Source organism: Larus michahellis, chromosome 10 (genome assembly GCF_964199755.1).
Source record: "Larus michahellis chromosome 10, bLarMic1.1, whole genome shotgun sequence".
Taxonomy (NCBI): Eukaryota; Metazoa; Chordata; class Aves; order Charadriiformes; family Laridae; genus Larus; species Larus michahellis.
Window position 1 is genome coordinate 16834862 of NC_133905.1, and position 21509 is coordinate 16856370.

A 21509-nucleotide genomic window follows, 5' to 3' on the forward strand; every position below is an offset into this window, starting at 1 on the left:
TCTCGGGGCACACATGACTGGTGCCTGTCTGTCCTGGGCCACACCATGACCTACCGCACGCCTGTCCTAGGACACACTGTGGCCCAATGGCCACCTGTCCCGGGGCACACTGTGGCTGGCGCCCATCTATCCTGGGGCACACCATGACCCACCACACGCCTGTCCCAGGACACATCATGGCCCAATGCCTGCTTGTCCCGGGGCACACCATGGCCCTTCACCTGCCTGTCCCAGGACACACCATGGCCCAATACCTGCTTGTCCTGGGGCACACCATGGCCTTTCACTCACCTGTCTTGGGGCACACCATGGCTGGTGCCCGCCTGTCCCGGGGCACACTGTGACCCATCTCCTGGCTGTCCCAGGGCACACCGAGGCCCCATGCCTGCCTGCCCCAGGGCACACCGAGGCTAGTGCCCACCTGTCCTGGGGCACACCGTGGCCCCACGCCTGCCTGCCCCAGGGCACACTGTGCCCCACCACCCGCCTGTCCCGGGGCACACCGTGGCTGGTGCCTGCCTGTCCCGGGGCACACTGCGCCCCACCACCCGCCTGTGCCGGGGCACACCGTGGCTGGTGCCTGCCTGTCCCGGGGCACACTGCGCCCCACCACCTGCCTTTCCCGGGGCACACTGTACCACACGGCCCGCCGGTGCCCGGCGCTGCCGCCTGGGGGCCGGTCGCGCCGCTCGGGGATGAAGCCCCGCCCCCTCTGCACTCTTGGCCCTGCCCCTTATTGGCTCCGCCCCCTTGGCTCCGCCCCCTTGCCCCCGCCCTCCCGGCCCCGCCCTCCCCCTGGCCCCGCCCCCCGGCGGGGCGGGCAGGGCAGAGCCGCGGCCGCGCGCAGGCAGCCGCCGCCGCCGCCGCCGCCATGGGCTGCACCGTGAGCGCCGAGGACAAGGCGGCCGCCGAGCGCTCCCGCATGATCGACAAGAACCTGCGGGAGGACGGCGAGAAGGCGGCGCGGGAGGTGAAGCTGCTGCTGTTGGGTGAGACCCCCCGGGACATCCCCCCACTCCCCACCCCCACCGGGGACACTCCCCCCTCCTCGGGACACTCCCCGGTCCCCCCATCGGGACACCCCCCCCGGGACATCCCCCCGGGACAACCCCGCCGCTCCCGGCCCCGCACCGGAGCGACCCCGGGTACCGGTCCGCGGGGGTGCCGGCCCCGCCCCGGACATCCCCCAGGAGTGGGATGCTGGGCCCAGCCCGGGTTTCGGGGTCTCCCCCCCCGCCCCGCAGTGGGGTCTTGGCCCCATCTCGGTCTCCGGAGATCCCCCCGGCAGTTGGGGGGGGCTTCCCCCCGCCCTAGGCTTCCGGGTGCCCCCCCAGGAGTGGGGTGCTGGCCCCACCCCAGGCCTTGGGGATCCCCATCAGGGGTGGGGTGCTGGCCCCACGCCAGGCTTTGAGGATCTCCCCCAGGGGTGGGGTGTCAACCCCATCCCAGCCTCCAGGAATCCCACCCCACCCCCCAAAGCAGCGGGATGCTGGCCCTGCAGCAGGCCTTGGGCATCCCCTCTGGAGCGGGATGCCGGACGTATCCCAGGCTTTGGAGATCCCCTCTGGAGTGGGGTGCCAGCCCCACCCCAGGATTCGGGGATCCCCTGCCCCCGGAGTGGGCTGCTGGCCCTGCAGTGAGCCTTGGGTGTCCCCCAGGAGCAGGGTGCCAGCCCCACCCCGGGCCCTGGGGTTCCCCCCAGAAGTGGGAGTGCCGGCCCCACCCCACCACCCCACTGCGGTTCCGTCCCCCCAACCCTGTTGGCATCCATCCCTCGGGGGTGCAAGCGGGGGTATCCCCACCCTCCTCTTGGCTGCCCCCCCCACCCCCCCCAGCGAAGACCCCACAAGCCTGGGCACCCCATCCTGCCTGCCTGGGACCCCCGGGGGACCCCTCCGTGGGCTCCCCCCGCCCCGGCCGGCTGCGGTGGAGGTAACGGGGCCAACAGCCACCCACTGCTGCTACCAGGGTACCGGGATGGGCCCAAGCCCCTCCATCCCGCTGTCACCCTCCCCTCGCTGTGGGGGTCTGGGTGGCTCAGGCAGCCGGCTCTGCCCCATGTGCTGCCCACAGCCAGTACCCCACGGATACCCCATTTCCATACTGATAACGGGCCGCTCGCGCTCTTCAAAGCGCCCGGCGATGCTCCCGTGGGCGTTCACAGACCTACCCTGCGCCTGCGGGCAAGGCAGCCACTTATTTATTTTAATTTATTATATTTTTTTTTAATAACTGCCAGTTGGGGTTGGTTTTTGTTTGGTTTTTTTTTTTTTTCTCTTCCCTTTCCGAAATTCCCAGGGAGCGCCTGGCTCCGGGTGGGATGCAGGAGGGTGTGGGGCTCCCACGGGGGGCGGCTGGGGACATGGGACGGGGTTCGAAATCCCCGGCTGCTGCTTCTTGGGGAGGGAGCGCCGTCAGAAAATGTCTTTCGGCTCGTCGCCGTCGGCGGAGGAAGCCGCCGGCAGCAGGAAGTCACGCCGAAATCCGGCAGCCCTTTATTTGCTCAACCCCTGCCTGCCTTGAGAAATACGTAGTTAACGCCTTGAAACGCTCGTTCAACAGAGCGCTTTTGGGGGTTTTCTTTTATTTTATTTCAATTTTTATTTTATTTTTGCCTCAGGATGAGCATCATGCAAACCCCGTCCTTGGGAAAGGGGGTGCTGGGTGGGGGTCTGCACCAACGCCGGGACTCACCGTTTTTTTTTTTCTGGGGAGGGGAAGGCGCCGGCGGAGCGAAACCCCACGGGGTTTGCAGGCTGGTGGGGAAACACGTGGTGTCCCCCCGCCTTTGCCGTGAGCTGGGGCCATGCTGCTCTTCGCCCACCGCTGCCCGGCGTGAAATAACGGTGCCGGGGGTTGCAGCCGGACGGGGGGGTTGGCACCTCCTTCCTGCAGGGCTCCGGGGACCAGCCGGGATGGGCAGCATTACCCCGGCGCCGTCGGCATTGGGTGCCCGGGCTGGGGGAGCCGGGGTGGTGCTGAGCATCACCAGGGGCTCGCCAGTCGGCGAGGATTGCGGCGTGGGCTGGCTGGCTGGCACCCCACTCCCCGTGTCCCGCTCTGTGCCGAAGCAGAGGCAGGAGGAGGAGGAGGAGGAGAACGGATGCATCCCTTCTGCCAGGGCCAGCATTTACGAGCGGCATTTCTGATCCCAGCTGGTTTCTAAAGCCAAAAATAGAGCAAAACAACTCTTTTTTCTTTTTTTTTTTTTTTTAATTTTTTTTTAACATTTATTTTTTCCCCTCACAGCTGTTCAGGTGTAAATAGCACCGGAGGTTTGGGTCACTACTGCCCATTTCCGAGCCGAGCCACAGCCAGAAAATCCTCCCAAGGCATCCGGGAGCGGCTGGGGAGGTGGGGCCGGCATTGTCCCCCAGGGGCTGCTGCTCGCGGCATTCCCCCCCTCCACAAAAACCCCTCGAGGTGGGGACGTGGGGCTGAGGGGATGCTCCTGGCATCCCTGCTGCCTGCCCTTCCTACTGCTTTTTTTTTTTTCCCCAAAAAAATAAGGAGGGGAAAAAAAAAAAAAAGAGATCGTCACAGCAAAATTCAGGAGGAAAAAATTAGGGAGGAAAATGGTTTCACCCTTGGTGCCGCATCAGCCTGCAGCACGAAGAGGGGATGCCTTTTCCAAGCGCCGCGTGGATTTTGCCGGTGTCTCGTGCTGTACTACGGCTTGCAACCACCGGTGCAGCCGGGCAGGACATGGTGCGAGGAGTGAGCGTGGGTCTTGGCGTCGGCGTGGCACCGGGACCTCAGGACCATGCCAGCCATTGGCACCACCAAGGGCTTGGGGGGTGACCGGTGAAGCCGCCTCGGCTTGGCGCCAACAATCTCCTGAGGTTTCGGTGCTGGGAGAGGCTGGGAGCTGCCACCGGCACCTGAAGGTCCCCAGCCCTGGAGCATCCACCCCGTGCAGCGGTGCTGCCGGCAGCTCCCGGTGCCACCGTTGGCTCCTGGGCATCACCAGGGCTCAAAGTTGCTGGCTGTTTCTGCTGGGCAGCTGTTGGAAGTTGGGTCCAGGCCGTGGGAGCCGGGATGCTCCGGGGGGGGGGATGTAGGACCAGTAGTAGGCAAGCGGTTGCCCACCTTCCAAGCTAATTCCTTATCTTCCTTTGGAGGATTAGGAAAGCAAAAAGGATTTCTCGGCTGCTCAGGAGGCGTTAGAGGCTGCGAGGGCACCTGGGGTGGGGGGAAGGCACTGGTGAGTTGATCATGTCAATGGTCCCTGATGGTGTTCGGTGCTGGAGGTGCACACCCGGGGATGAGGATGCTCCTCTTGCACCCCACCCGGGCTGGCTCGCACCGGGGTAGGTCACGCAGGCAGCTGCCTGTACGAGATCCTGCCTGGGCGAGCCGGTCGCTGGGGTGAGGGTGGCCGGGGCAGGGCTCTGCAGCTTTGTATTTTATTTTTTTTTTTCGGTGCTTGCATAAAAATAGAGGAAGGGAGGGACCAGCTGCGACTTTCGGAGGCCGTGTTGTCCCGGCGCTGCCCTGGGCTTGCGTGCGAGCGGCTGGGTTTGCTGCACTTTGTCCTGCCTCGGGGTTTGGGGTTTTTTCTCCTCCCTCCTGCCCCAGCCCCGGGGTGGTGGTGGGGGATCAGGTCCTCCTTTTGGTGGGAGCGCGGGTGCGGGCCCGGTGGTGTTTCTGGCCACGGACCAGGAGGTGTTGTGGTAGGGACGAGCAGGGAAGAGCTGGGTGCCGTTATATCCGGGGGGGTCCACATCCAGCCCTCCAGAGCTGGTGGCCAGGCTTGGGATGGGATGGGATGGGATGGGAGGAAGGAAGCTGGCACCCAGGTCCTGGGATGGGTCACCCCGATGTCCCCACTGGTGATGTCCCAGGTGCAGGCGGCTGCTCTCTGCTCCGAGATGAGCACTTAGGCTTTGGCCAGGAGAGGCAGAAGGCTTACATGTATATATTTTATATATTATTTTACATATATGCATTAAAAATATTTTTTAAAATATATATATATTACTTTTGGTATATATATATTGCTCTTTTGTATGGAGCAATATGAAAATTGATTTATAAATATATTAAAAAGCATATATATATATATTGCTTTACCTATTTAGCTTTACACAAGAAGGTGTCCCACGGGCAGGGCGGCAGGTGCCGGCGGGTGCTGGGGCCAGGATGGTGGTGTCCCTGAGCATCGCTGCCATAGCCGGGGCTGGGCTGGCCTCTCCACAGCCACTGGGTTTCCTGCTCCGGGCCGGAGCGCGGGTTTCCGGGCCGGAGGCTGGCTGAATCACCGGAGTTGTGTGTGTGTGGGGAAGCCTGAGTAATCCTCCATCCCCGCTGCCGGAAAACCCAGGCTGGGGGGTAGCAGGGTGCCGGCGGCATCCCAGCTGTGCCAGCGGGTGAGCCCCTACCCCGACAGGGCGGGATGGAGGGGATGGTGGCACTCAGGGACATGGCACTGCTGGGGTCAGCTCTCCGGAGCCGGTCCGGATATTTGTGTGGGAATGCGGGGAGCATCGTGGGGTTCCCCGTGCCCAGAGCGGCTGGGGGGACGCGTTGGGTGACGGTCTTCAGGAATCCCCTTTTCTAGGGCTGAGCCCCAAAATTGACGCCGGTAACCCCAATCGTGTGCAGGAGGAGGGGACAGCTCGATGCTGAGGGGGGGGCTCTTCCCAGCCCCCCGGGTGCCAGCACAGCTGGGGTCGGGGGTGGGGGCACGGAGGGAGCTGGTGCCAGGGGAGCGGGAGAAGGGAGAGGGACCACCCTGGCTACAGCAGGGGCAGAAACAGAGCAGCAAAGTTCCGGGATTCCTGGAAAAAAGCCTGGCACAAGGACAGTTTTGTCCGGCTTGCGAACACCAGCGGCCCTTGTTGGCACTGGGGGTACGTTTGCGGAGCTCCCCCAAGGGAACCATCCCCTGCCCACCTCCTCCTCCCCCGTGTGCTCCAAACGTCCTTCCCTCTGCCGATTTATTTCTATTTTATTTATTTTTGTGGTTTTTTGGTTTTTTTTCTGTGTCTTCATCGGCTGCCTTGGACAGGGGGGTCCATGCCTCTCCAGTGCCCCCCAGTTTTTGGGGGTCCTGCCTGGGGACGTGGCATCCCACCAGCTGCTGATGCACGGGCTCCTCCTGGGAAGCAGCCAGCCTCGTGCCGGAACGGGACGGCCCCAGGGAAAAACGCCCTGTGTCGCTGTGGGTTTTTTTTTTTTTTTAAAAAAAAAAAAGGCAATTATTTTTACAGCAATTTTCCATCTATTTTGGGTAGGAAGGAAAATGTCGAGGGGAATCTCTTTTTATTATTGTTTTCTGAGTCCTTAGGGTAACTCTGCTTTTATCCCACACCTTTGGAAGTCCCGTTTGATGGTGGGGATCCCACAGTGCCGAGGGGGGTGGGCTCCGCAGCTGTCCCCCTGTCCAGCTGTCCCTCCGTCCTGCAGGGAAGGCGATCGGCGAGTTTCTGTGGCGGTAAAAACCATCAGTAAATCCACACTCAAATAATAGCTGCCGTTTGCCGGGCCGGGAAAACTTGCTGGCACAGTGGCTGGGGAACGGGGCTGCGGGTGCCGGTGATGGGGATGGCTCCAGACCCGCCGGTGGATTGAATTCCAGCTTCTCCCTCGTAATAAGGAGAATTTTCCAGCTGTGCATTGCTTCCATCCACGCCTGGATATTTGAAGGCATAAACCAGGATGGTGCAGCAAGATGGAAAATCCCCTCTCGGCGATGCGGGGTGAGGCGGACCCTGAAGCCTGACCAGCTCCTTAAATATATGGCATTAAATATACACTGGCCAGAAAGCATCTTAAATCGCGGGCTGCAAAATATACGTTGGCTAAATAAATTTTTCGCCGCTGATTATTTTTTAACGAAAAAAAAGGGAGGAATCAGCCAGGGAGAGAGCTCGCCTCCTATTTTTTGACAGGCGCCGCTGTGGGAATGAGCGCTGCCCGGTCGCAGGAAGGGCAGGGAGCGGGCAGGGATGGAGGAAGCCCAGCCATGGGGTCATCCCATGGTGGGGGGCTTCTCTCCGTGTCCCCCCACAAGTGCCTGGCCAGTGTGGGGGGGTCCAAAGGATGCATAGCCCCTCTGGTGCTGCCTGCCTCCTGCCTGCTTTGGGCAGGAGGGTGGAAGCTGGCAGCTGGCGCCCTGCCCGGGGATTGTTTTGGGGCTGAATGGACGGCAGCCCGGGTTTTCCGGGGATTGGAAACCCTTCCCCTCTGCCGTGCTTGCTTTGTAGGGGGGCAGGAAGGGTGCTGGATAGGGAGGGAATGGCAGACAGGGTCAGGCAGAGCAGGAGGCTGGGGGACGATTGCCTGGCACCTCGTCCCAGGGATGCTGATAAGCCCCATCAGTGTGGCTGCAGGGGCCTCTCTCGCTCTGTGCCTCAGTTTCCCTGTCTGGGGATGCTGCCCAGCCTGGCGGTACAGGGCAGCGTTGCCAGAAACCAGAGATATTTCATGGAAAAAATGAAGGAATATGCTGAGTCCTTCCCCCCCACCACCCCCGCCCCCCTCCACCCTGCTCCCAGCTCCGGGCGGGAGCTGCCAGGGCTGACCACGAATGCCGGCCGCGCTGGCCAGGCTGTGCCGGGTGCCGCGTCAGCATCCTGAGGACGCCGGGGGGAGGCTGGGGCGGCAGCGCCAGGGAGCCCCCACCGAGCCGAAAGCTGACCTCAGGGCTGGGCAAAGCACATACAGTGTGGAAACCGTGGAGCGGGGTGGTCGTGGCAGTAAATTTGGGGTCTGTAGCCTCAATACGGCCCCAGCCTTGGGGGGCTCTGTGCCCTGAGCGATGTCCGTGGGGGTCCGTGCCCATCACCATTCATGCCGGTGGCAGGGGCAGGGGCAGCAGGCATTTGCTCCCTGCCGTCATGTCTCAGCTGGCATGACGGGCTCTGTTTTTCCTGGTTAATTTTAGCATAATCTCCATTTTTAATTTTTTTTTTTTAAATTTTTTTTTTTTCCCCTCCTCTGTAATCTGTCTTCCCCCTCTGCGGCCGTGCTGGCACAGCCCTGCCGCCGCTGCTTGGGGCCCCCCGTAAGGGCAGCTCCGTGGCTGAGGGCGGTGGCACAGGGACCCCCGAGGGGTGGGAGAGGGCACAGGGATGGATTCGGCTCTGGGGGATCCCCCGGCGTTGGCACCTGGAGGCAGGTCCCCGGACAAAGGGGGGCTCATCCTGCTCGGGGTTCCGGGGTGAGGCGAGCTGGGCGCTCATCCATCTCGATGGCACTCCCTGTGCGGAGAGGGGACAAGGAACATGCGCCATCCCTGTCAGCTTCCCCTTTGAGCTTCCCCTTTTCTGCAGCCGGGTGACTTTGCTCCTTCCTCGCCCCCAGCCCGGGGAGGGAGGGCTGGGCCAGGAGCTGTACGTTGCCTGTGCAGGGGTGGGTGACATCTCCCAAGGCGGGACAGGGTGGTGGAGGGGGAGCCTTAGGCACCCTAGCTGTCCTCTCTGAACCCCTGGCATCCCACGTTCGGATGCTGAAAAGTAAACCCACTCCCAAAGCCACCGGCTTTCCCTGCTGGCAGCCACCTCCGCCGCTGGGGCAGGGGGCCTGGCAGGCTGGGAAGTGCGCGCTATTTAAAAAGCAACCCGGGGGCGGCTGATCCCGCCGGGATTCGCTCGAGCTGGCTGGCGGAGGTGGCAGCTTCTTCCCGCGTTCCCTAGGGTGCTCAGCTTCGGGTACCTGCCCCCTCCCCCCCCCCCAACCTGGTGGCATCGGCATCTCCGCATCCTGGCTGCTGCTGGCTCCAACCGTGGGCACACGGTGAGGGTAGTGCTCCATCGTTCCCTGGCACAACAGGGATGCGGGATGCGGGATGCAGCAGCTAAGCTCAGGCTCTGCCTGGAGCTGTGGTGGCAGGCGATGGGCAGGGGGTGCCATCACAGGGGGTCCCCAAGCTCAGCCGAAGCCAGGAGTCGTCTTGGCTGCGGCATCCCAGGACCATGGGGCAAACGTTAGTGCGTTGATGCCATTTTCCTGGCCCAGGGCAGGTGCCATTTCTCCCCTCGGGAGCTATTGCAAGGTTCCCCCCACGAGGCTCCCCTTTTTGTCCCCCTTTCTTGGCCCTGACGTTCCCAGTGCTCATCCAGGCATCTGCTGTGGCTAACACTGGGAGCTCTTCTTCAATGGCTGAGGCACCCGCTGCCCTCCCTCCCGGGGCTGGGGGGTCCCAGAAGGGTGGGGGTCCCTGGCTTCGGGCAGCACCTCACTGCTAATCCCCCCCTTTTCATTTCTCTGCAGGTGCCGGCGAGTCTGGGAAGAGCACCATCGTCAAACAGATGAAGTGAGTGGTCCCCACACCATCACTGCGGCCAACGCCACGCAGACCTTGGCCGCTGGCTGTGAAACTGTTGGCAGCTGGGGAAGGGTCCCCATCGGTGCTGCTGCAGAGCATGGGTGGGGAGCAGCACCCCAGGGTGCCCCGCAAAGGGCTGACCTTGCCTGTGTCTCTCTCCTGCCCCAGGATCATCCATGAGGATGGCTATTCAGAGGAGGAGTGCCGGCAGTACAAAGCCGTGGTTTACAGCAACACCATCCAGTCCATCATGGCCATCATCAAGGCGATGGGGAACCTGCAGATTGACTTTGGAGACTCCACCAGAGCGGTGGGTGCCCTCCTGCTCCTGCCGTGCCTGGCAGGGGTGGGGGTCCTTGGGGGGCAAAAGCAGATGTGCCCAAAGCTGGACCAGGATTAAGGGTGTCCCTGCCCAAGCCCTGTTGCTCCCTGGCTGGCTGTGACCTCCTGTCCCTGGTGCTGAGGGTTGGGGGGGACCCAAAGCATGACCCACGTGTGGCCTGCTGGGTGCAGGGGTGGGGATCCTGCTGCTTCCCTTGGATCTCATCCCCATCCACTGCTGCAGCTCCTGCCCTGCTTTCCTGGTGGGACACGGTGGGCTCTGGTCAGGTCCTTTGGGGCAGAGGGAGCTTTGAGAACCCTGTGCCGATGCTTGATCCCTGTTTTTTCCCTGCAGGATGACGCTCGGCAGCTGTTTGCGCTCTCCTGCACTGCCGAGGAGCAGGGCATCATGCCGGAGGACCTGGCCAACGTGATCCGGAGACTGTGGGCTGACAACGGGGTCCAGGCTTGTTTTAACCGCTCCCGAGAGTACCAACTGAATGACTCCGCTGCCTAGTGAGTATCCCTGCTCCTCTCCCCCGGCTCAGCTGGGTCCGAGCCCCATGGGCTGCATTGCTTTCATTGAGCAAGAGAAAATCCCCCCGGGGGCTGGTGCTGCCACTTCCCACCCTGGCGCCGGGGCTGAGCCGGGGCAGAACTGGGAAGGCGGATGTTTCGAAAGCTGTTTCCTCCTCTGGCGGGGTGCTGCATCCCCTGGCATCCCCCTCAGCCACTGCTCTTCCCCAGGGATGCTCTCCCCTGGCATCCCTGAGGTGGCTCCCCCCATGTCAGCACAGCCAGGGGTGCTGCCTGCCTGTGGGCATGGGCCATGAAGGCAAGGAAAAGCCCCAGAGAAAGCACTGGGGACCCGTATATCTGAACGGGATGCACAAGAGGGTTTTCTTTTTCTTTTTAAATGAGGTTACGTGGAAGGACTTGGCTTTATGCTGGCGTATTAGCCATCAAACTGGTGTTAGGTAGATAAATTGCCTGCATCTGGTTGGGTTTATCCCTGAAGAGATTTATTAAATAAGTTAATCTGCCTAAAGTATGATCGCTGGTGAGGGCAGTGCGGCCGAGGCTGCGCTCGGCTCGCATGGTGCCCTCCTGCCTGCCCTCCCTGCCCAGACCCCTCACAGCAAAGCAGTGCCGGGGGGGGATCATAGTGATGAGCAGAAACCCCCGCAAGTGCTGGTCCTGCCAGGGGTTGAGCGCTCTTGGGGCTCACCGCCATCCTGGGGGCTGATTGGTGCCCCCGCATGCCAGCCCAGCTGTCCCCCCCGGCCTTGGCACTGGCGGGTCCCTCTTCTGCACCGAGATCAGTGGGGGGAAGAGGCTGCAGGAAAGCAAGCGCCGACCCCAGAGAAGCTCCTTGCCGGCGCTTTCCTCCGGCGCCTGCAGCTTTCGCTTCCTCCTGCCCGGCACCAGCCAGCCCTCCCCAGCCCCTCTCCTGCTCAGCCCCACCGCCCCCCAGCCCCTCTCGCGCTCAGCCCCTTTCCCGCTCAGCTCCCTTGCCCCCCAGCCCCCTCTCTGCTCAGCCCCATCGCCCCCCAGCCCCAGCCCGCCCTCCCCATGCCCTCTCCCACTCAGTCCCATCTCCCCCCAGCCCCTCTCCCGCTCAGCTCCCTCGCCCCCCAGCCCCCTCTCTGCTCAGCCCCATCGCCCCCCAGCCCCATCTCCCTCCAGCCCCTCTCCTGCTCAGCCCCATCACCCCCCAGCCCCAGCCCACCCTCCCCATGCCCTCTCCCACTCAGCCCCATCTCCCCCCAGCCCCTCTCGCGCTCAGCCCCATCTACCCCCAGCCCCTCTCTGCTCAGCTCCATCACCCCCCAGCCCCTCTCCCACTCAGCCCCATCTCCCCCCAGCCCCTCTCTGCTCAGCTCCATCACCCCCCAGCCCCTCTCCCACTCAGCCCCATCTACCCCCAGCCCCTCTCTGCTCAGCTCCATCACCCCCCAGCCCCTCTCCCACTCAGCCCCATCTCCCCCCAGCCCCTCTCTGCTCAGCCCCATCTCCCCCCAGCCCCTCTCCCACTCAGCCCCACTGCCCCCCAGCCCCAGCCTGCCCTCCCCATGCCCTCTCCCACTCAGCCCCATCGCCCCCCAGCCCCTCTCTGCTCAGCCCCATCGCCCCCCAGCCAGCGCCGGTGTTTCCCTGGCAGCGCTGCGCTGTGCCGTGGGTGCTGCTCTGGGGGCACGGCAGAGCCGGCAGGAGCCTGGCGCCTCTCACACACGCACAGTTCGTGCAAACGCGTCTGCAAAGTGCCTGCAAATCGAGTGTCGCTGCGAAGCGCATTTATAGAGCGCTTGGCACATGGCGGGCGTTGGACAAGGATTCCTGAGGAGCCACCTCGAGCCCTTGCTCCAGCCTTTCTCCAGCCCCACAGAGGTGCTGGTGGCCAATGCCCCATCCATCCTAGGGGGGATGGTGCTGTGCCTGCGGTGCCACCGGCACGGGGCACCCTGGGGACGAGGAGCCCCGTGCTCAGCACGCAGCCCCCCCATGCACCCCTAGCCTCCTCCCCGGCAGCCCCTTGGGGTGCCCGGAGCTCAGGGTGCCGGGGTGGGCTCTCGGCAGCACCCCGGGGCTGTGTGTGAGGTCCGAGTGCCGCCAGCGCCGCGCAGGGCCCTGCCACGGTGTTTCCTGTTTTTTTGTCAGCCGGAGGCCGCGTGTGTTTCCGGCTGTTTTTGAGCTGCTCCGCGGCGGCAGTGTGATGGCTCCCCCGCCCTCCCCACTGGCAGCGGGGGTCCTGGGGCACCTGCAGCTCCAGCTCTGCCCCGGCACACCGGAGGGCTTCCCGGCGGGAGCATCCGCACTGCCGCCAGAGCCGGGGCTCCCCATGGCCTCACGAGCTGTAATCTGGCTTTCACCAGATTACGGGGCTGCAAAGGCTTTAAGTAGCGCAAGCCTAATTTGCTTAAAGGTGCCTGTTTATAATAACCCAATTAAAGCAATGTGAGCTGGAGAAATCGAAACCCGCCTTGATCCCACCTGGTGGGTCCGGCGGTTGCTTGGGGACGGAGCCACAGCCACCGCTGCCATCAGCAGCCGGGGTCTGGCACAGCCTGGCAGGTGATGCCGCCCCGGGGTTGGGGGGCTCAGGGTGGGCAGCATCCCCCCAGCCACGCTGCCCTCCATCCCTCCGGCCGCCCGCCTCCCGCTTCCTCCCAGGATGCCGGGCCCTTTGTGTTTTTTGACTATAAATGGCACGGCGCCATCGATTGTTTCCGCCGGCGCTGCGGCCGGTTGCCATAGCACTGAATACTTTCCTCTCCCTGTTTCCCTCCGTGCAAATGGCCGGGGGAAACCGGGGGGGAGCCCCCCAGCCCCGGCTGCGTCCCCTGCTCGGCCCCCGAGCCCTCGTTCCTCTGCATCCCCTTGTCACCCCTACACGGGCAGGGGTGGCGGGGGTCCCCGGGGTGGGGGTGGAGTCCCTTGGGCTGCCCGGCTCAGTGCTGCCCACCCCGAATAGGCGATGCCGAGGTGTGGGGAGGGGTCCCTGGGGGGGTATGGGGGGTGCCCTGTGGGATTTGGGCAGGTTGTGCCCCCTGGTCCAGCTTCCCCAGTGCCTTTCTGCTCCCTCCCCAGCTACCTGAACGACCTGGAGAGGATAGCCCGTGCCGACTACATCCCCACCCAGCAGGACGTGCTGCGCACCCGGGTGAAGACCACCGGCATCGTAGAGACCCACTTCACCTTCAAGGACCTGCACTTCAAGTATGTCTGACCCTTTCCCTTTTAGCCTTTTTCCAAAAAAAACCCCTCCCTTCCTCCCCGTGCCGGGCTGGATCCTGCTTGCGTGATGCACCGAGCTCCCGCCGCCCAGGCTTTGCTCATGGCGGGAGCCGCTGCTTCGGAGAGAGCGGAAACTGCTGAAATAGCTGGAGCAGCCTCAAAAACGCCTCGCAGGGCTCGGCCCGGGGGCGGATCCAGCCTCTGGCGAGGAGGGAAGGGGGAAGGCGGCTCCGGGTGCCGTGACGTGGCTTCCGCCGTGGGAAGGGTGCTGGGCAGGAGCCGGGGGTTCTCGGGGTCAGGAACCATCACCGCTGCCTGCTGGCATCCCGGCGTTGCTTTCCACTGAAAACCCGTGGGAAATTGGTTTCCAAGGCAAAAAGCTGGCATCGGGCACATCCCGGGGGATTTAGTCACTTTGCAACAGAGCTGCTGGGCTCTGTTGGGTGGAAAGATCTGCTGGTCTCCTCCCCGAGCGTGGGGGGCTTGCGGGGACCCCTGTGCCCACTCCGGTTGGATGGCCGTGCTTGGGTGGGCATCACCAGGGCCGTGCTTTGGAGGCAGCAACAAGGCAGAGAGGGTGGCCCGGGGGGAGCCAGGCGGTTGGTGATGGACGTGGGGCTGCTGCCGGGCTCTTCCTCCATGGAGGCAGGGCATCCTCTGCTGCCGGCAGCGGGAGAGACATGCGGTGCCCTGGGATCATCCCCTGAGCCCCTGTGATCCCGCTGAGCCCCCGGCTGCTCAGCCGAGCACCGGTGGCTCCCCTTGCTGTGTCGGGTCTCCGAGAGCATCTCCTGGAGCCTGGCTCCACGGACAATTGCGCTGGCACGGTCTGGGAAAAGGTGGTCTGATCCTGCCCCATCTTATGGTGGGGATTTGGTCCAGCTGGGAAATAATCCCGGGTACCACCTGGGATGAGCAGTGGGTGCTGGGGCAGATCCGCGGCAGCAGCAAAACCCCTGGGGCAGAGATGCCATGCTCTGCCCGCCCAGCTCCTGCTCCGGGCAGCCAGGGAAACTGAGGCAGGGAGCGGGGTGAGAGCCAGGGGGCTGGGAGCTGCTGCCCAGCGCCACGCTGCCTCCCTGCCCAGGATGTTCGACGTGGGCGGCCAGCGCTCGGAGCGGAAGAAGTGGATCCACTGCTTCGAGGGGGTGACAGCCATCATTTTCTGCGTGGCCCTGAGCGCCTACGACCTGGTGCTGGCTGAAGACGAGGAGATGGTGAGTTGAGGGGAACGGAGCCGATGCTGTGAGCTGTCCCATTTTTTGGGGCACTGTGGGAGCACCCCCTCCTCTGGTGGCCACCAGTGCCCTGACCAGTGTGGCCCAAGTCTTGCAGGGCCCTCAGCGTTCCCTGCGCACAGGGGACAGCAGGTTGGGCAGCAGTAGGGTGGTCACTGCGTGGGGGTCCCTGCCTGGCTCAGGCCGTCATCTCCCCTGCCAGAACCGCATGCACGAGAGCATGAAGCTGTTCGACAGCATTTGCAACAACAAGTGGTTCACAGACACATCCATCATCCTCTTCCTCAACAAGAAGGACCTCTTTGAGGAGAAGATCGTGCACAGCTCCCTGACCATTTGCTTCCCTGAGTACACAGGTACCGCAGGGTCCCTCGGTGTCCCCCCCCAGGTGATGTAGCAGGAGATGGTGGGGATGGAGACGGTGGGGGTGGAGACAGTGGGGATGGAGGTGCTGGGGATGGAGACGGTGGGGGTGGAGACGGTGGGGGTGGAGACGGTGGGGGTGGAGACGGTGGGGATGGAGGTGCTGGGGATGGAGGTACCGGGGATGGAGATGGTGGGGTTGGAGATGCTGGTTCTCCTCTGCCTGAGGAGCGGTGTGTTGGGGCAGCAGGTGGGGTGCGGTGGTGTTTGGGCTGGCCCTGGAGATGGGGGAAGATGAGGCAGGGAGGACGACAAGGGGCAGCAGCCCTGGGCGGGGTGAGCTGAGGCTCATTGTGCCTGAGGAGCATCAATTCAGCATCAGGGCACTGGCAGGGGGAACGAAGCCGCTTCCTCACCCCTTCGGTGCCCATGGCGAGGGGGGGGGTTCCCCAGGCAACCGCAGGGCAAGCCCAGCGTCTCCTCCTCCCCAGGGGCCAACAAGTATGACGAGGCGGCCAGCTACATCCAGAGCAAGTTCGAGGACCTGAACAAGCGGAAGGACACCAAGGAGATCTACACCCACTTCACCTGCGCCACCGACACCAAGAACGTGCAGTTCGTCTTTGACGCCGTCACCGACGTCATCATCAAAAACAACCTGAAGGACTGCGGGCTCTTCTGAGGGCCGGCACTGCCCAGGTGGGTGGTGGTCCCTGTGGTGGCCCCCTAAATGGGTGGTCACGGAGCACCCTCTGGGGCTGGGACAGGCGCTGCCTGCTGTCCTGCAATGGCACAGGCTGGCAGGGGGTCCCCGTGCCCCCCCTGTTCCCAGCGCCCCCCAACTCACCTCTTACTCTCTCCTAGGACCCCCGGCCACGCCGGCGAAGGAAGGACCGTGCCACCTCCCCACTCCTGCTTCTCTTTGGATTCATCCCTTTGCCCCCACCCCATAAAGAGACTTTTTGGGTGCCAGCATGGTGGCAGGGCCCGTGTCCCCCCCGCCGCCCTGGCTCGCCGTCCCCCCCCCTCCCCATCCTCCTCCTCCTCCTCGCCGGCGTCACCCTTTCTGCCTTCCTGAGGAAAATGAGGTTTTCATCTTGGTTTTTAAACCCCCAAACCGCTCCAGCCCTCCCCTCCACCCTTCATTCACTGTTTACATTGCGAGTGTTGCTGGCACAGGGGGGGACGCGGGGGTCCCCTCGGGGACACCCACCTGGCCGCAAACACCACCGACAACATTCCATTTAGTAAACCAGAAAAGAAAGAAAAAAAAAAAGAAAAAAAAAAAGGCAACGCTCCCCCTCCCCCTCCAAAAACGGCGCAAAAAAAAAACCCAAACTCACACCACACCGGCTGGGGCCAGGTTGCTTTTTAAAGAAATATTTTTACCAAACTATTTAAAAGCATCAAGTGCTACGTGGTGGCGGCGTCCTCCGTGGCCAGCCCACGCCCCCCCCCAACCGTGTGCCTTGGCGGGGTGAGGGGGGTGGTCCATACCCCACTCCCCCTCACTGTCCCCCCACCTTGCCCCGAGGGACGGGCAGCCCCGGTGGGCAGCGGCTGGGCAGGAGGGTGGGCAGGGGGGTGCTGCCCGCTGCCTGTATCCCCCCCCCCTGCTTCTCCCCCCCCCCCCTTTCTAAGCCTAGTTTTGTAGGGCTAGCTGTTGCGTTGGGCGAGGAGAGCCCGCTGTACAGAGCGGCCCCCGCTGTGTGTGTCCCCCTGCCTCCCAGTCCGTGGGTGGTGATGGTGGGGGGGGGGGCCCCCTCAGCCGGTGCCCGCGGCCTCGCTTTTCCCACGGGATGTTTTACCGACTTGTTCACATGGTTTGAAATAATAAAATGTAGAAAGGAAAAAAAAAAGAGAGAAAAAAACCATATAGACACACACACGCCCCGCCCCACCCCCGGCTCTGTGACTTGGGGGTGGGGGGGCATGGGTGCTTCACCTCTGTGGGAGGGCTGGGGGGTCCCCAGGGTGGGAAGGGGACACAGGGAGGGCTGGCATCACCCAGTAGCATCCCCTGGGGGTGGGGGGTGGGGGCATCAGTGGGACCCTCTGGGAGGGAGCTGGGATGTTGCTGGGGGGCTGCCCCCCTGCCCCGGGTGTGCTGGTTCAGCAGCCTTGGGGGGCCATGACCACCCCCTGGCCCGGCAGCAGGGGCATGGTGGCACCCAGGGGTTCCTGGCACCCGGGGGGCCCTGGTACCATGCAGTTCTTGGGGACACCCAGTGACCTGTGGCCTCAGGTGAGATCTAGCACCCCGTGCACCCAGCAGCCCACAGGGACCCCCCAGCTCCAGGGGGCACCCATGGACACCCTGCAGCACCCCAGGGACCCCAGCAGCCCACAGCTCCAAGGGGTTCCTGGAGATCCCCAGCACCCCCCAGCTCCAAGGGGGCATCCAAGGGACCTCCCAGCACCCCCCAGCTCCAAGGGGGCACCCAGGGGACCCCTCAACCCGAAGGGGTACCAGGGCCCCCCAACACCCTGCAGCACCCCAAGGGACCCCCAGCACCAAGGGGCACCCAAGGGACCCCAACCTCTCCAGAGCCAAAGGTCAGCTGGGGACTCCCAGCACCCCTCAGCTCCAAGGGTTCCTGGAGACCCCCAGCACCCCCCAGCTCCAAGGGTACTAGGCACCCCAAGGAGAGCTTCAAAGGATACCCAGGGAACCCCAGCACCCAAGGGATGCCCAATACCCACCCCCCCCCAGCTCCAAGGGGTACTCAGGGACCCTCAGCACCCAAGGGACCCCCAGTACCCCCCAGCTCCAAGGGGTAACTGGGGACCCCCAGCATCCAAGGGACCCTCAACACCCCCCCACCTCCACGGGTACCAGAGAACCCCAGCACCCAAGGGCATCCAGCACCCAGGGTCACCCAGTGTCCCCCAGCACCTGGAGCCCCCAGGGACCCCCAGTAGCCAGCAGTACTGGGTGCCCCACAGCGCTGGCCGGTAGGAGGGGTAGTGGGGAGAGGGAGTGGGGCCATGCCCGGCCACCCAGGTGTGGGTCTGGGGCTGAGTGGGTCAAATCCCAGGGGTTCAGAGCAAGGGGAGACGGTTGCGGAGGAGGGGGGGGGCAGCGGTGGGTCTGGGCCCCAGGGGAGGGGGAGGCCAGGGCTGGGGAGGGGGCGCTGGGGCTGGGGCTCAGAAGAGCCCACAGTCCTTGAGGTTCTCCTTGATGATGATGTCAGTGACAGCGTCGAAGACGAACTTGACGTTCTCGGTATCGGTGGCGCAGGTCATGTGGGAGTAGATCTCCTTCACGTCCCGCCGCATGTTCAGCTCCAGGAACTGCAGCTTGATGTAGTTGCCCGCGTCTTCGTAGGTGTTGGGACCTGGTAGTGAGCAGGGTCCCCTCCTGGGCTGGTGTCCCCCCACACCATGGGTGCTGGCCCAGCGTCACACAGCGCTCCCCCCGGTGGGCAAACCTTGCTTGGTCCATAAGCAAGGCTAGTGCAGCAGCGCTTGCATGGGGTGCTGAGGACACCTGGTGGGTGGCTGCTGTAGGGTGCTGGCACCCAACCCATCACCACCACCCCACCACCACCCGCCTGCACCCGGTGGGAGAGCTGCTGCCACCCTCACCGTCATAGTCGGGGAAGCAGATGCTGAGATGGGCCTTCTTTATCTTCTCCAGGAAGACATCCTTCTTGTTGAGGAAGAGGACGATGGAGGTGGTGGCAAAGTAGCGGTGGTTGCAGATGCTATTGAAGAGGTGCAGGCTCTCGTGCATGCGGTTCTGCGGCAGGACACAACCCCATCAGGCTCATGGTGACCTCCACATCGTGATGGAGGGGCTATGGGGTGGTGTGCCTTCCTCACCACTTCGTCATCCTCCACCAGAACCATGTCATAGGCGCTGAGGGCCGCGATGAAGATGATGCAGGTCACCCCCTCGAAGCAGTGGATCCACTTCTTCCGCTCCGAGCGCTGGCCACCCACATCGAACATCCTGGGTAGGACAAGGAGGGGTCAGCATCCCCCCAACTCCTGCGCACCCCCTGAGTCCCAGCCCTCACCGGGGGCTCAGACCCCACCTGAAGTTGAGGTCTTTGAAGGAGAACTGGGTCTCGATGATGCCGGTGGTCTTGACGCGGGAGCGCAGCACGTCCTGCTCCGTGGGAACGTAGCCGGGGGTCACCAGGCGCTCCAGGTCCGACAAGTAGCTGGCCAGGCACTTGGTAAGCATGAGACACGGATTGGCACCCCCCAGACCCCCCCACCCAGACTCCCCCACCCCACGTACTAGCCGGCCGAGTCATTGAGCTGGTACTCGGAGGCACGGTCGAAGCAGGCTTGGATGCCCGCATCCTTCCAGAGCCGCCCAATGATGTCTGACATTTCCTTGGGCATGGTGCCCTCCTCGATGGTGTCCGAAAGGTGCAGCAGCTTGCGGGCATCATCCTACAAGGGAGAGAGTCTCAGCAGGGCCGGGGGGCTGGGGGGGACCCCTGTGCCCAGCATGGGCTGCCCCTCACCTGGCGAGCTGTGTCCCCGTACTGGATGTTGAGGGTGTTCATGGCCCGCACGATGGCCAGCATGGACTGGAGCGTGTTGCTGTAGATGATGGCAATGAACTCCAGGCATTCCTCCAGTGAGTAACCATCCTGGTGGATGATCCTGGCCAGGGAGGGGGACACGGGGCTGAGCTGGGCGCCGTGAAGTGGGGGGACACCCGTGGGTGCAGCATGGAGCTGACGTGGGCACTGTGGCATGGGGGCATCCATGGGTGCAGCATGGAGCTGAGGTGGGCACTGTGGCATGGTGGGGCACCCGTGGTTGCAGCGTGGGGCTGAGGTAGGTGCAAGCCACGGTTGTGGTGTGGGGCAGAGCCAGGCACGGTGGGACAGGGGTACCCCGTGTCTGCTGTGTGGGACAGGCAAGTGGCACAGTGGGGCATGTCCAAGTGTCACCCCTGGCACTTACTTCATCTGCTTGACGATGGTGCTCTTCCCGGACTCCCCTGCTCCTGTGGGACAAAGCACGGGTCATGGTGGTGCCTGCAGCATGGGCACCCCCAGCTGTGCCCCACACTGGCCCCCTGAGAGCCCCTGGCACGGTCAGGGGTCACTGGTGGCTGTGCCAGGTCTGCGGCGCAGGGCGGGGGGATTACAGCCTGGTGCCAGTGGGCATTAAGATTGGGCTGAGCCGCTGTGACTAATGGGATCTGTGGTGGCTCAGCTGGGGACGTTCTCGGGGACCCAGGGGAGGGGTAGGGGACACGGTGGCATCGCAACCCCACCACCCACCACCTGATGCCCCAAGCCTGTGGCAGCAGAGGAGGACGTGCCCTGGGGTGGGATGCTCTGGACATGGTGGGACCATGGGTGCCATTGCTCTCCGCCCATCCCAGCCCTTGGGCACCACTGGCACAGCTGGGAGGGACTGGGACGGATCTGTAGCACTGTGGGGGGTGCGGGGACAGACCCCAGGGCTGGGCAGAGGGGCAGTGGTGTGGGCTGCACAGGGGTGCCCGGGAGGATGGCGGGGGTGATGCTGGGGTGGGATGTTCATAGGTGGTGTTGGTGAAGGTCTTGACATGGGTTGGTTGGGGTCAGGGTACCTGGGAATGGGGGGATGTTGAGTGGGCTGGTTGGGTTTGGGGGCTACCTGGAAGGTGGGGGATCTTAGGGTGGGCTATTGAGATGGGTCGTTGGGCTTGGGGTGCCTGAGGCGGGGGGAGTCGGGGCTGTTGAAGTGAGCTGGTTTAGTGAAGCCTGGGAATGGGGGGCTGTTGGGGTGGGCTGGTTGAATTTGGGGGTGTCAGAGGGGAGAGGGAAATGTTGGGTGGGCTCTGGGGGTAGATTGGTTGGGCTTAGGTGTGCTGGGGGGGGGTGTCAGGGAAATACGGGGGGGCCTGTTGGGTTGGGCTGTTTGGTTTTAGGGGTGCTAGGGGGGTGAGGGAAATGTTTGGAGGCTGTTGGGGTGAGCTGTTTGGGTTTAGGGGTGCCAGGGGATGTGTCAGGCAAACATTAGCATTAGGGGGGGTTATTAGGTTGGGCTGGATGGGTTTAGGGGTGCTTAGGGGGGGGGGCTGTTGAGTGGACTCTTGGGCTGGGCTGGTTGGGTTTGGGGGGGGTCAGGGAAACTTTGGGTGGCCTGTTGGGGTGGGTTGGTTGGTTTTAGGGGTGCCTGGGAGCGGGAGGCTGTTGAAGGCACTCTCAGGGTGGCCTGGTTTGGTTTAGGAGTGCTGGAGGCATCAGGGAAACATTGGGTGGGCTGTTGAGGTGGGGGGGGTGGTTAGGGCTGCCTGGGAATGGGGGTGCTGTTGGGGTGGGCTACTTGGTTTTAGGGGTGCTGGGGGAGTCAAGGAAACATTGGGTGGGGTGGTTGGGTTTGGGAGTGCATCTGGGGGCCAGGAGAGCATTGGGTGGGCTGGTTGGATTGAAGGGTCAGAGAGCATTGGGTGGGCTGTTGGGGTGAGATGCACAAAGGATGGGTCTCTCCCTTAGGGTGTTGTCCCCCTCCATACCCAGCAGCAGCAGCTTGACGGTCCTGGCATCCTTCTCAGCGTCCTCTTTGAGCTTCTTCTCCAGCTCGCGGGAGTGCTTCTCCTCAGCGCTGGCCCCGGCGCCCAT

General features: G+C 63.5%; 2 protein-coding genes across 2 annotated transcripts; one reads left to right on the plus strand and one right to left on the minus strand.

The window, feature by feature from the left end:
- Positions 1-805: 805 nt before the first annotated feature.
- GNAI2 (G protein subunit alpha i2) lies at positions 806-16778 on the plus strand. The gene is made up of 9 exons (XM_074602756.1): positions 806-989; positions 9217-9259; positions 9440-9581; positions 9948-10108; positions 13181-13309; positions 14415-14544; positions 14768-14921; positions 15420-15627; positions 15793-16778. The coding sequence occupies exons 1-8, from the start codon at positions 872-874 to the stop codon at positions 15608-15610; spliced, it is 1068 nt and encodes a 355-aa protein (XP_074458857.1). The 5' UTR covers positions 806-871; the 3' UTR covers positions 15611-15627; positions 15793-16778.
- Positions 16779-18075: 1297 nt separating this feature from the next.
- Positions 18076-21509, minus strand: GNAT1 (G protein subunit alpha transducin 1). The gene is made up of 8 exons (XM_074602478.1): positions 21404-21509; positions 19858-19900; positions 19410-19551; positions 19178-19335; positions 18969-19097; positions 18754-18883; positions 18517-18670; positions 18076-18266 (listed from the first exon to the last, which is right to left on the minus strand). Exons 1-8 carry the CDS (start codon positions 21507-21509, stop codon positions 18076-18078), a joined length of 1053 nt encoding a protein of 350 aa, XP_074458579.1.

Coding starts and splice junctions, on each gene's coding strand:
- GNAI2 (XM_074602756.1), top strand. CDS start 872: ATGGGCTGCACCGTGAGCGCCGAGGACAAGGCGGCCGCCGAGCGCTCC. Junction 990..9,216: donor GGTGAAGCTGCTGCTGTTGG/GTGAGACCCCCC, acceptor ATTTCTCTGCAG/GTGCCGGCGAGTCTGGGAAG. Junction 14,545..14,767: donor TGGCTGAAGACGAGGAGATG/GTGAGTTGAGGG, acceptor CTCCCCTGCCAG/AACCGCATGCACGAGAGCAT.
- GNAT1 (XM_074602478.1), bottom strand. CDS start 21,509: ATGGGCGCCGGGGCCAGCGCTGAGGAGAAGCACTCCCGCGAGCTGGAG. Junction 19,552..19,857: donor ACCATCGTCAAGCAGATGAA/GTAAGTGCCAGG, acceptor CTCCCTGGCCAG/GATCATCCACCAGGATGGTT. Junction 18,884..18,968: donor TTCAAAGACCTCAACTTCAG/GTGGGGTCTGAG, acceptor TGTCCTACCCAG/GATGTTCGATGTGGGTGGCC.